Source organism: Strix aluco, chromosome 13 (genome assembly GCF_031877795.1).
Source record: "Strix aluco isolate bStrAlu1 chromosome 13, bStrAlu1.hap1, whole genome shotgun sequence".
In the NCBI taxonomy this organism is placed as follows: Eukaryota; Metazoa; Chordata; class Aves; order Strigiformes; family Strigidae; genus Strix; species Strix aluco.
Window position 1 is genome coordinate 3903635 of NC_133943.1, and position 14567 is coordinate 3918201.

The following is a 14567-nucleotide window of genomic DNA, read 5'->3' on the forward strand; positions in this document are numbered from 1 at the left end:
CTTTAATTTATTCTCCTAAGCCTAAGAAGGCTAGTCATTTCAAGGTACAAAAATATCAAATTTCTTCCGTTAACCAGGCTGGTGAAAAAGTGTGGAAGAGTTGGGATTTCATAGGCTATGCTGTGAAACGTTGTCGCTCCTTCCTTTGTATTAGGAAACAGCAGTATCATCTCCCTTTGATTCCTGCTCGTGGAATCTGACAAGGAAGAAGCATTTACGAGCGGGTTGCTAGTGATAATGGTTAAACATGAGTTGTGGAGGCATTAAGTAGGATTCTATGGAGGAATGAACTAAATCTCTGAAGAACTCGACACAAAAAGGAATCGGTGGCAATTTTCAAGCACTTTAGCCAGAGTGCAATAGCCTGGTTCCCATTGGGTTTCACGCCAGGGATATAAATACAATCCTTCTACTTACCTGCACTCTTCAGGCCTATCAATTATTCTGCTCCCTCCGAGTTGCTGTTACAACTTTAGGTATTACTGTCCTCTGAAAAACCATCGTAGAGCAGAGTATGTGACTAGTTGCCACAGGCTACAGACCTGATCTTCAAGAACTCAGGCACCTGCAGCTCCTGTCAGTGCTATTTTTCAGGCTAGAAAACCCAATTTTAGCTAGGATCAAGGGGAAGGGAGCTCACAAAAACTTGGTGTTAATGAATGCTGGAAAATCAGAGCCTTATTTTTTTGCAAACTTTTGCCTCTTTGGCTAATGCTGTTTCAGCCTGCATATGGTACCTGCGTTTTGTCTGTGTGTTATTTTCCCTTTAGGGGTACTTTCTCCAAATTGTTAATCTCTCCAGCTATCGGATGCATGTACTCTGTTTTTTGGCGACTTTACAAATAGAAAGGTTCCCGATTCCCTTTTTTACTGAAAAAAGCATTTCTAAAAGTGCTTTGCTCACACCTAGTCAGTCCGATTCTAGTCTTTCTTGCACCTGTACAAAACCACAGCCATTTTACTGACTCTTCCTTAGCACATCTGGAGGCTGAAAGATTACAAACTCTCCTATCTAGCTATTATACTTATCTTTTTATATTTTTGTATTATGCTTATGATTATGTTGATGCTGCTCCTAATGAGCCCCTGAATGACATTTTATAATTATGATGAAATCTTGTACATGGGAGCGTTTGTTCATGACAAATCTCTGGAGAACAGATGTTCTGACGCTGTCCCATCAGTGCATTCATTACCGTACCACATGCTGTATTTCTGTGATGTGACAGTTAAGAGGGAGCCTGTGCAGGGCCCTCTTGATTTGTAGCAGAGGAGAGAGATCATTCAATAGATGATCAGAGTGCTAATTGGTCTGTGGGAAGAATGATCAATACCTGGGGAAAAACAGTGCAGGAGCAACTGAATGTGGGCTTGGAAAGTAACATCCTGTGTCTTGTAGCTGATGTTTGAGGTTATAATGGCACTTAAAGATGCTAGCTGCAGGCATTTCTTTGAAAATGTACGTGTAGCAAATGGAAATCCAACATAATCTGGAAATAACCAGCTAAATGGAGCATTACGAGGAAACCCATCACTCTCACCAGATGTCAGACCTCTCCTTGTGAAGTGCTCTAAAATATTGGCATGTCCTAACGGCCAGAAAATGGGACCTCTCCCAGTGTGACCTCGCCAGTGGGGCTTGATTCACCCAGGGGATGAGTTTCAGAGCATGGTTGTAACTGAGGTGTAAAGCTGGAAACCACCTTCAGGGCAGGGATGTGGAAGAGCCAGTGAGGCTCTTGGACTCTTTAGGTCGAGGCACTGGGTTGAACTCGGTACCCACTGGCAACCAGAGCTGTCCGTAAGGGGAGAGAGTATTTAGTACGCAGGCAGCTGCATTAGTGGTCGGTTTCTGGACAGTTTAAGAGTTATTAATCTAAAAAACAGGTGTTATTTTAAAATCCATAATTTATTAGTCTTAAACAATTAGAACAATTATTTGTTCTTAATTATCCTGGAAGTTTAAATGCTGATGATTAAAGCAAGGACCACAGCATGATCCTGCTAGCGCTTGCCCGCTTGGCTGAAAGCGGGGGGCAGTGGGGTCCCCAGGCTGTGAACTGGGATCACAACAGGGGGAAATCTGCACCAAATCCTCCTGTCAGGGTTGGTCCTTGCCCGGCCACCTTACCCTGACTGATGCCCCAGTCGCTGCTGCAGGCAGGTGTACCTCTGAATTTGCCAAAACGCTAAATCTAAACTTCCAAAAAGTTGACATCCAGGAAGGAGCTGAAGGAAACGCAGCAGGATTTATTACTGAATCTTAAATTATTTGTGAAGTATGGAGGGCTGGTTTCAGTGGAATGTAACATGAAACTGAAAGTCTAACCTGTCCATCAGTGCATTAACCATCCAGAAGACGCATCTATGTTACTGTTGGCAAATAATCTGTCCCTCCCAAATTGTTTTCGAAAAGTAAAGGTTACACAAACGTTGTTATCCATTGCTCTCAGTTTCTGGGGTTTCAAAAAATGGATTTCAGGACACAAGGATTCAAAAAGGCAGATGAGTGTGGTTATGAACTCTTCTTCAGGTGGGGAAAAATGACCCCAAACTTGCATTTTTGCTTATTTCCTCTCTGGGGCAGAGTAACCTGTCAACAGCTAATTGCAGCTCCAACCCAGCCTGGCAACCTGACCATGATTGGGGCAGGGTAATTATACCAGCTCAACAAATCATGTGGGCTGACAACTTAGAATGAGGAAAGCTTCAGGAGGATGATAGGCTGTAAAATCAGAGGGAACTTCTAAAGTTACACAATTTGGTGCACCCTAAGGACAGTATTACAATGAATTTTCTACTGTGGAAGAAGTCAGTCGACTAGAAGTAGAAAAGCAAGTAGTGGGGAGCAGGACTTGAAATGGTGAATTGAAAATGCTCTTGGCCACAAAATGCTTTTAACCTTTGAAAGTATTGAAACAGTTAAAGAGATAATGTCTATTTTAACCATTGTTTTTAGTGAAAATCCATAATGGACTTGCCAGTAAGAGAACAAGCTGTAAAGGCACTTTCACTGAGATTTTTCCATATGTGGCCTTCCCAAAGTGTGATTTTTTTTTTTTTTTTTTTTTTTTTTTTTTTTTTTGCAAATGGAGCTTGCACATTCAGCTATAACAACCAAAATGCTAAGGAGATTCCCAAAGTAATGTTGGCCTGGCCACAGTGCACATGTTAACAGGAATTTCTTCTGTTTTTCTTGTTATGCATGTAACTTGATATGTTACTTTTTAGGTTCTTGAATATAAGCCATAATCTACTCGGGCTGCCCCATGTGGCCGAGTTCAAGGTTGTTCTGGGATCTCTGGCTTTTTTTTGACAGAGCCTGCTGGATTTTGGGACCTGAGCAGCGTTCTCCAGGCTGTGGAGCCATGGGGGAATGCTGGTGGGGAGGCATCGGAGGTCGGCTCCCTCCTCCTCCTCCGGGCTGACCCGCCTCGCTAGGAGCTGCGCTGTGGTTCGAGGCCACTTGCTGGGTCACGGAATCGGGAACACACTGAGGGTTTAGGGGCTGTTGGATGAACGCTGAGGAAAAAGAGAACGCGCTGGTATGGGAACAGAAGGAAATACAGCGATGCCCCCGTGAGACCAGCTTTGACACTGCAAATGGTCTGTAGTTCTGAGTTAGAATTAGCAGAGACTGTCTGAACGCTCCTGGGCCCTCTCTGCATTCTCCTTGGCCAAGGCAATGCAAAAAATCCTTGATAACTGGTTTTGGTCACACTGGGACATGGTGCTGAGAGACTCCCATCAGGTGGGAGCTGTCAGGGCCCTTATTTTTTATTTTTTCAATTTTTTTTGCAAAGGACCTGACTTGGAGCAAGGAGAAGGGCACATCACCAGCAGTCCTGAGGAAATCAGCAGAGCTCTTCCAGGGCCGGTGGCTAAACAAGCAGGGGGAGATGGGAGGCCAGAAGCAGCAAGTCATGTGATTTGAATTACAGTACAGTTTGCTTTGAGATCTTCTGAGTTGAAAGACAAAAGTTGACCCTCCCAGCATGGTGTAGCAGAGTAAAAGATTTATTAACTGCCATGGCAGGCTGTACTTTTATCTACTTTGAAAATACTTGTTGACAAGCACATTTTTTTTCTTTTCACTAAAATTTTGATTAAAACCCCAAGACTTTATATATTACAGTACATTCTACAGTGCAAACAGACCAAGAAGCTGTAATCTGGACACTCAGTTTGATGTGCATGTTCCTTCTGTGTTAAAAATTCCCTTCTCTGCTGAAAAAATTAGGGCCCTTCTTGCACCGAGTGTTTCCTCAGGTACTTGTTCACTTGGGCTTTTTTCTATTTTTCAATCCTTTTAGTGACACCTAGTGAAATTTGTGGGAAGTGCAGCTTCAGTTTTCTTTACGAACATGCATTTCACAATTAAATGCTAAAGTACTGCATCTTATTTCATTTATTGCCCCTTGAACTGCTGTCTCTGGAGAATGACACCAGATGCACTTTGGTCATTTAAAAAATTTTAATTTGAGCCTGTACTATGGTCAAACACATTATGTATTGCAGGCACAAAATTAATTTACTCTTTGTTCTTTTTAAGTTTGGGTATGTTTAGAATAAGTTATTTTAAATTTTGTTTTCTAGTGTTGCTGCTGTTGTTCCTCTACAGCAGTCCACTTGAAAGCTGCAACTATCTAGACTTCTACACAAAAACCCAAACTCTTGCAGGAGCTTAAGCTACACATTTTTAATATTTGGTATTCAGGATAAATACACTGAGTATATTTATATGTATATTATAATATATATTACTGAGAAGTCAGTCAGATTTGGTCCTCTTGTTGCTCTGGATCAATCCAGAGTGGCTGTAAAGCCCTGTTTTAGCAGAAACTGAAGTTTTCAACAGTGATGGAAAATGTGTGCCTACTCTAGACAGTGGGCTAAAGACTTCAAAGGAAGAGCTTTCTCTTCAGAGAGCATTTGTATGCAACAGCTTTTGAACACGTAACCTCTTCTTTCTCAAAGTACAAACCCATAAAGGCTTACATTGGTATGGATTTCAGCTGCAAATGATATGGCAACCCATACAAACCAGGCTCATAAATTTCTGGAAAAAATACAAAATGGCTTCAAACAGGCCAATATTAAATACTGGAACTAGTTCAAAAAAATCCTAGGCCTTATTGATCTAAAAGGCTTCAACCTCCCCAACTGAAGAGCCAGCTAAGCCAGATTCTAACTGGGAGGAGCTGAAGCACCAACTGGAAAGTCTGAAAGCTCCTGGGAAAGGGATCTGACTGCGAGTGGTGCTGGGCACACACCCAGCAGCCCCACACACCTGTCCACCCCCTGGTTCAGATCCTGTATTTTCTCATCCCTCTTGTCGCTAACTTTTCAGAATTTAGAAAATGAAGGTTTAAGGGAAAAATTAATTCGAGTACACCAACAGCAACAGTTCAAACATTTTACTAAATCAATTCACACAATTTCAAAATTGTAAATATAATTAAGGACAACAGGGTTTCTGTATTTTTTCTTCCAGATTTATCATTAAGACAATAAACAAACACAAATTAGGTTTATAGCATCTGTTCTTTTAAAAAATGAAAGGAACGCCACTCCATGTATTGATAAAGCACCACAACACAGTTACAAAATAGGGTCGGCCCGTTTCTTTCACAAGTAAAAGACTACATACTCCTACCAGCTTTCTGCTTCAATCCATACTTCATTAAAATAAAACTATAAAATCTCCTAGATTACACTAAGTTCAGACGATGCCTGGTATACAGTGCATTAACAGCAGTAATGCCAACTATCAGTGCCAACATAAAACATTTTAGAAAGTAAAAACAAAACAAACAAAAAAAACCCCCAAAACAACAAAAAAAAAATCAACAAAAAGATCCACCTTTATTCCCCTAGATGAGCAAAATTTAAAATAAGGGATGCTCTGCTTCACAATGAGTTAAGGAGTTGGGGAGGACGATGGGTAGAAGGGGGGGCTGGTACTGTTGCTTTCTAGGCTTAGTTGGCATCTAGTTTGGCCATTTCCTGCACGTATATCCCTATACTCTCGCTGTCGAAGAGCACAAAGTACACCGTCTTGATTGAAGAGGACATTGTTGACACAAAATAGCTGGAGATGGCTTTCAGGATCAGCTGAGCAGCCGTTTGCTTTGGGAAGCCGTTTCTAGGAGGAGAGACAAAAAAAAAAAAAGAAAGAAAATAAAGACTTGCTGAACAAGCTTTTGATGGTGTAACCTCGCAGGGAATGCTCCGTCTTTTCTCTATTGCAGCACAGTAAATAAAGCTACAAAGCTGGTGTTTACAGTCTGAATTAGAAGCTACAAAATTGTTTGTTTAGGCAAGACTAAAAATGTTCAAACAGAAGAAAAGCACTTCCAAAATATGAATACAGAGCTCTCACACGTTAATGGATTGAACCTTACAAATCCGATGGGTCAATTATTTTTATTTAACAGACAAGTAACCCAACAGCCTGGAGCGTTCAGGAAAGCAGCATGTATGTTAAGAGTTGCAGAGTCAAACCCGTCCCGAAAGCAAACCAACCATTCCAGAAATATAAAAAGGGCCAGAGAACCTGATGTAGAAAATGAAGCATGAATAGACACAAAGTATAAAACGGTTTTACCACTATTAATGGTTAATAATACAGCACAAAATTAAAGAAATTACTTGTACAGCCTTGCAGCAGACTGAAGAGAGAACGAGCTGTAGTAGTCTGGTGGTGAGAAACACCCCTGGCAACACCCTCACCATTTCAAATGTGGTGGGAAAAGGATGGTGAGCAAGGCTGCTCTCCTGGGGCACAGTGAGCCTTGCCCAGATGGGCTCAGACTAACTTTACTGAGCTTGGGAAGCCAAAGTAGCTGTGTCAGGGCTGAGGACACACTTAAGGGACTTGAAGGCTTTTCTAATCACAACCTCGGCAACACTTCCGCCACTCCTTACATCCTTTTTAATTACAGGCTGACTCAAAGTAAGCACAGTCCTGAGAAAAGTATCTTGAAAGACATCTGCTTGGTATCAGCTGGAGAGATCGGAACACCAGAGGCCTTTCTACTCCTCTAGCAATGCCTAAAGAAGAGGCTCCTGCCCCCTTCTTCTGGGGAAGCCACAGCCAAACAGAACAACCCTTGCTGCTTTCTCCAATGACAAAACTGCGTGACTGAATTTCAAAGCTCAGTGCCTAATCTGGGAACCCTTCTTACAAGCTTTTTCACATTTTTATTTAGCAGCCCTTGTCTGAAAGTTTCATCTAATCTCAAAACAGGTCAAGCACAAGCAGAATGATCTGAACAAAGCCGTGACCTGAACTGTGAGTTTTAGAGGTCACGGCAAACTCCCAGCCTGGGGTTTCACCCCGGCCGAAGCCTGAGCACGCTGCTATGAGTAGGACCCAAACAGAATTTGAAAGAGCCCGTGGAACATCACCTGGTTCCTTGACACGCACTTACAGATGTACGATGGTCAAAACTTTCTGATATGTACTACTAACACTACTAATAATTTACAGATTACACAGATGGCCGAGCTTCTCGGAGTTTCCTCAGCAATTCGAAGAAGCTGGGCTAAATTCACCTCTGGCACTAGCAGGTGCAGCATCACTTAGCACGTGCTCACTGAAGCACCAGACTCTGATAATAAAACGCTGTTGTACTCTCCCTCTCGTTACATGCTGCAGGACACAAAATGAGAAAGGCAACTGCCTGTGTCATGGCCCGCGTACTGCACATTGCTTTACCATAAAATACACTCCGAGAGCAATTCTGTGGTAGTGCTGCCTGTAATGTGATATTATACATGCTGCCTGAAGATAATGCTTGTGATATTTCAAAAATGATGACATGAAATAGCTCATGCTGTTTCTTTCTTTTCTGAAAATGCCCAATTTTTTCTTTTACTTAAGAAGACAAAAAGGAAAAAGCATTGTGAGAAAACCTTGTACTCTTCCAAAGCCAACCGAGCTGGTCAGGGAGAATTAGCTGTGTGACAAGTTAATCAACTGAGAGCATAGTTTTGACATGAGTTACTTCCTACTGTTGGCTTACATAGAGAAAAAGACACAGACTCAGCATGCCTCCACATCGGATCACTTGCTAGTTACTTAGGAATGCTGCATCCTGGCATACATTGAGCAGATCTTTGAGGAATTTTGCTCCTCAGCAGGAATTGTCACGCAGGCCAGCATCAAAATCAGGGTATAGGCCGTTTCTGAATTGCTCACAGGGGACTCCGAAGTCCTACGACTTCCACTTCAGTCGTGTTCCAGCAAGGCGGTCGCAACGGGGCAAAGGGAAGAAGAGCAGCCTGGTCAAAGGGAGGCAGGTGTGCAGGGAAGCTGATTAAAGTAAATTGTTTAGGACCACTGTCTCGAAAGAAAGGAAAGAGACAGAGCAGAAAAATCAGCAGAAAGGCACTGACCCAACGGCCATGTGTGGGCTGCAAGAAGAAACAGAAGCCTCTTGTGTTGATCTACCGGTCTGAGTTAAATTCTTGTGAAAAGGCAGTTGGAGACTTTAGCCAAGCTAGTGTCAATTCAGATCAAAGTCAGGATGAAATCCCTACTCTGAGGATGATTTTACGTTCAATCCTCAACTCTCCTTCCCCTGTTCTCCTGCTGGCCCTACCAGACTGAACTCCAGGCTACCTCTGTACAGCACCCAACTTGTGCTTTCCACAAGTTGGCTGTAGCTGAGCATCTGGCCCACTGAATCTACAAGTATGCTATTTTATTTCCCTCCGTGATTTATTTGAACTGCCCTCATGTAATCCCATTCCTCAACTATAAAAGAGAATGAAACTGTTTATGTGGGTTTATTGGGTGATGTCTGCCTGACAGATGTCTGTACCAGAACAGCTGCATACATGTGGTGTCTTTGGTATTTGCTGTCTTTAAAAGCTTTACTTTTATTTTTTTTAACGCTTCTGACATCATAAAAACAAGTAAAGAGTATTGTCAGAATGTATTCTTTTCTCTCCAAAATTAATTTATGCTTGAATATCTCTGATTAAGAGAAAAAAGGGAAAATACACAACCTCATATATTTCTCAAAGCCTGTTGATCTCTCTCCATCTTTTTAAAGCACCACTTCAACTGGCTTGAGTGAGAACGACGTGCATATGCCAAGTGGAGAACTCGGCCACAGACCTTGCCTGTCAGTAACCACATTTCATAACAGGATGTGAATCTCACGATTATTCAAGGGTTTCATCATCTTCCAACACCAATCAACTGCTTCGCAGCCAGGGTTGGGAATGGTTCTTTGCTGGGAGCTATCCAGAAAAGAAAGGGCTCTGTGGAAGATCCTTGACATGGTCTTGCTTTAGGCACCTACGTAACCAATTCCACAGTCACTCCACAGTCCGTGGAGGAATTTGGTTCCTCCCAAAGAGCAGTTCAGAGCTGCTCTTCGTATGGACTAGCCCGTGAATCTGACAGCTAATTCAACAGCTCTCTATGAACCCTCCACTATATTTCTTTACCATTCCACAAAGTAGGCTCGTGTTACCTCCTTAAAATGACACCCATGCAAATTACCCTTATTTGGAGCTTCATCTGATGCAAGTCGCTTAAGCTTATTATCCTAGTGAAACTTCTATTTCTTTATTGTCTTTCAAACAGCACTTCCTCCCCTAACCCACAGAATAGGCAGGAATTAATCCAGTGTTGCAACACGGCACAATGGGAAGAATATTCTTGCTGTACATCAGCCAACGTCTGGCAAATTCAAAAGGGGCAGTTGTTCAGGTTAAACAGAACTGTAAATTCAGCCTAGATTTGGCCCTCGGTCTTCATACCAAGCCATCATTACGGGCAAAGTGTTCCAAACCTCCCTCCCCACCCCAAACCCAAGAGCCTCAGATTAAAAGCGTAGTCCATGTTCAGACTCTTCAGAACGTGATCCAACCCTCGAAGGCACTGAGCATCCTGTACGAAGCCAGAGGACCTTAACTTTAGACTTTGGCTTTCAAAGACCTCGGCAAAGGCTTTTAAGGCCTTTTGCTTCTGAACGAGGCCCATGATGTGAACTGCACGGAATTCAGCTTGAAGTGACTCTGCAAATCCTGGGAATCAGGGTACTTTGGGTTTGCTGCTTAAACTATGCTGCTTAAGCTATGACTTCTGGCCATCCTAAGACATATATTGCAGTAAGTTTAATTATGCACTAAAACTAGGTAAAATAGACCCCGTTTCTTCATGTTCACCTCCACATCCCCAATTTATCTGAAGAAATTGATAGTCTGAAAAAACTCTTTTAATATCCTCTTTAAAAGTTCATTTTATGCTCTTTAACTTATTTGTATGCTTTAAGACTCTACAGGGATCACAGCTAGACCTGCCAAAGCTGAACTAGTATTCAGAATACTGCAGGCTCCGTGCACAGCTTGAACAGACCTAGAACAAACTTTTCATTTAGGGAACTGATCTAAATGAACAAGAATAAAGTCAGCACTGTAGCAATGGGTTCTGTACATGGGAAGGGACTGGAACATATAGTACAGCGTTTAGAAAACATGACCTATTTGGCATCAGGTCTGTGTAACAGCCTTACCTGCCGCTGCCAATTGAAGGAAATGCAATTGATTTCAGCTTCTTTTCATCAGCCAGAGCCAAGCAGTTCTTCACCGTCTTTTCCAGCAGCTCCTCACATTTGTCTGAGCCCCAACCTGGGCTGTTACAGTGGATCACAAATTTCGCAGGCAATCCATGGCCAGCACTGACAACAGCTAGTAAGAAACGAAAGTGAAACATAATTGTTCTTCTCTCTTTAGGATTAAAAGAGTACATATGTGATTACGATAGCAAACAATTGACAGACATTCCTTTAGCCCCTGGGAATGTTTTAGATTACAAATCACAGAGCCTGAAAATATAACAACATGATTACAGAGACTTTGTATTTTCCATTTCCAGCTGCACTTTGCGATGGTAATTTATAAATCATAGCTATAATCGAGCTTATTTTAGAGAGAGCAAGAATTCATGGCTGACATCAAAGGAAACACATTTATATTGGGGATTGTGCAAACTTGTGTAACGTGTAAGGAAAAAGGCAGTACTCTGTTAGAACACAAACCCTTCAAGGGATGACCTCGCTTTGGTTCAGCTTATTACAGAGCTACAGTAAATATCACGATGCTGGACAGTCGCACAGAGTTATAACCTGTGTGATCTTCAGCTACTCCTGCTAAATACAGTTTGTTTAGCTGGCTTCTGATCACACTGCAGCGCAGACTGGATCCGTTCAGAGCTACTAGTGCTCTGCAAACTGGTCAGGAAGGCTGGAAAAGAGGTGAATTTAGATTTTTCCTTAATTTCCAGCTTTGTTTCTGAGTAACTGTAAAGAAGACGTTTGGTGAGATTTCGAGTTTGGGCCTGGTCTTGTTAGAGCTTTTTTGTGTATGGGTCATCCACGACCACTTAAAACAATGCTGGTTTTACTTTATCTCTTTCATCATGTTCTTGACAGATGGTTGGAGAGGATACATTTATAGATTTACAATGTTTGATTCACACTGTTTATGTATCACAGGCAAGGCCTTGCATGTACAAAGAAACGAAGAAGAATTTTTACCATGCTAATTGTATATTATCACCACGACACTACCATGGACATGTGGGGACTAAGAGGATGCAGCAGAACCTGCCCACAAACTACTGACAGTCAGGGCTTCTCCAGACAAGAGGCCTTGTCCCAGCAGAACACATTCTGGGTTCACCAGTTCCCATCCCAGAGCAACAACAGACTCTGCTCTGCTTGCCAGAAAATGGGGTAAGAGGATCACTGCCGTTTCTGAACTCACAGGTCTGTGGTTGCAATTAAAAACTTGTAACTGCGGTTTGTTAACAAAAAAAAAAAAAAAGGAAGAAAAACACCCCTAATCACAAGCTGAGGGAGGAAAAACACCTAGTTGAAATCTCACAAGAGCATACACTGAACCTTCATAAAGAGTCAGCGCCCTGACACACACACTTTGGGATATAATCATACATGGCCACAAAAGTGTAGGTATAAAATGGCAGCTTATGTCTTGAAAAACAATAATAAAAATACCAATAATTTGAAAAAATGTTCTAAAAAAATCAGGTGCTTAGAGGCCAGAAATCCTCTATTCCATTCTGGAATGTTTATGAGGCATTTTGTTATTTAACTATAGAAGAAATAACTCTTGGAGCACAATCGTCACATATGGATACTATCCTGTAGCTGCTGCAGGAAAGAGAAAATCGACTTTGCCATATGGCATTGTGACTGGAGGTTAATCAGAATAGTACATTTTGAAGGACAATGGAAGCACAAGCATTTATGTTCTTATGGGTTTGAAGATTCTCAACGTGTTGAATAGCATCAGTGTTAGGCAACGTTAATTTGTCATAATGTGCAACTAAAATGTTGGCAGATTCAGAATACATCATAAATCCAAGAAAAATCCATTAAAAGTAGCTGACATATCTCTAGTCAGATGTGAAATGTGGATAATAACTTCATCCTGAAAGAATAAAATACTGTATTGATACACATCATCGACTTTAATATTTCTCAGGGAGTGTTTTCTAGGGTAATCATTAATTAACTCATTAGGATTCTGTTGAGGACAACTGTTAATTACCAAGAGCCCTTCAAATTTGAATTTACTTCCATTTGCAGTCCCTTGCTTCAAATGCAAATGATCTGAAAGGGGAAGTAAGTTACGCTTTTGTTGTAGAAACAGAAAGAGAACCACGGACACATTCTATGCTAGTTACAATTATATTCCAGGTAAGGAGCCTGGTTATTGGTAGATTAAAAGGATACCCATATAACTGAGAAATCTGAAAACTGGATATCCGTATGACTGAGGAACTGATGTATATCGATTCTTCTCTAGACTCTCCACCAAGTCCCTGACAGCCAGTTTCTCCTGGTGTGGCGTAGTGCTCCCCACGGGGTAAGACTGCCAAGCAGCCCTCATATCTGAGGGATGCACTGATGGCTGAGAAAAAAATTCTTTTCTCTCCAGCTTACAAACTATCTGTGAGCAGTTTGGTCTGGGCTGATAAGGAATACTGTACAGAGTAAGAGAAAAAAAAAAATTGATTCTTCATATTTTTGCAGAACAAGAATTCCAAGAAAAACTTATTAAAAATTTTAAAAAGCAAGGAAAAAAACCCCAATGTATTAAGCACCAGAAGTAAACAGTTGTAATTTTTCCTGTCAGAGCTGAAGACTTACATCTCCCCTTCAGCTTTAGTTAGAATTCGTTTACAAAACCGCGCACACTGTATTTATTTTTATAGCATAAACACAGATGGCAGAATCAGCCTTCTATATGAACAACATGTATCAGCAATTTCACAGATGGTGTAAAATTATGTATCGCCATTACCAAACTTTATTACTCATATAGTAGATTTTTCTCAGATATTACATAAATTTTGATAACTAGGCATCAAAAAGTCGTAAGCTTTTACAGTGATGATTTTGGCACTGATTAAACAAAGTACCCAAGCAGATGCTTAACTTCAAGCACGTGCTTAAGTTCAGTGAAAGTCAGTGGCATTTCAGCAAAGCAGATGTTGAACAGAGTTGGGCTCAACTCTTCTGAAAAATAAGCATCTCATTAATTGCTTTTCCGAACTGTGCCCTTAATAATCAGCATTCATTGTGTATGCATGTACCTGTGAATAGCCTGCTTTTACTTGTAACATGACATCACTACACCATTTCCCAGATGCTTTGGTAAAGGTTACTTAAAATGCAACGTGCATACTTTAACTCTGGAGAATACAAATATCACGTAACCCATAGAAGTTGTCTGGAGAGAGCACGAGCCCACGCGTTGCACTAGAAGGAGCCTGGCTGGCTGAGGGCACCGAGGGCAGCCGCCTGCCGCGAGGCCAGCGCCCGCCGCGCTTTGTTCGCAGGTTTCCGAAGCGCAGAACCTCACCTCCAGCTATGTCCAACGGCCCGTTCTTTTTGCGAAGCTCAATGACAGCTTCCACAAACTCCTTGCCGCCTTTCTTTTCCAAAGTGCTCCCTGAACAGAGAATTGTTATTTTACTCCTCTGATCCCAGGTTTCCACAGCAGACATGCGACTCATCATTATTTTTTATTACATCACTCTAGAGTTTTCTGCCCAAACGTTTTTTGGGGACTGCAAAGTAAGATCTAAACCTTTTGGGACTTCAGAATTAGCTAGTCATTAAAAACAACAACAACAACAACAGAAAGAAAAAACCAAAAAAGACAACCCTAACAACCCAAAAACCTCACATCGGTATCCCTCGCTAACATTCTCAGACTCCGATTTTAATGTCAAAACATCTGACATGACATCCCTACCTCCTTCCTTATCATGAGCATCTCTTAGTGTGAAATGTTCCAGAAGAATGTGCTAGCTCAAGAGTGGTTGAAGGTTCATAATTCCTTCCCCTAAGATTCATTTCCCCTCTCTCTTACAAATTGTTTTAAAGAGCCATTTGCCACAATAAGAATTTGAAACTCACCTGATCTTGGTCCCTGACCCCAACAGGTGGCACCAGGAATGAAACAGTCTCGTGAGTGCAGCGGGCTGCTTTACTTGGTAACTGCCCAGCTTGTTGAGC

The 14567-nt window shown here is 41.7% G+C and overlaps 1 protein-coding gene across 9 annotated transcripts in view; it reads right to left on the minus strand.

Moving 5' to 3' along the window:
• Positions 1-5402: 5402 nt before the first annotated feature.
• MACROH2A1 (macroH2A.1 histone) overlaps positions 5403-14567 on the minus strand; it is a 46807-nt gene continuing 37642 nt past the window's right edge. For 7 of the 9 annotated variants that reach the window (XM_074838793.1, XM_074838791.1, XM_074838792.1 and 4 more), the window contains 3 exons: positions 13909-13998; positions 10533-10707; positions 5403-6145 (listed from right to left, as the gene is read on the minus strand). In XM_074838793.1, the coding sequence (XP_074694894.1) occupies positions 5980-6145; positions 10533-10707; positions 13909-13998 (431 nt within the window). In that variant the 3' untranslated portion in view covers positions 5403-5979. Of the gene's footprint in view, positions 6146-10532; positions 10708-13908; positions 13999-14567 lie in introns of those variants that run through there. The other 2 variants (XM_074838794.1, XM_074838798.1) reach the window with 2 other exon arrangements.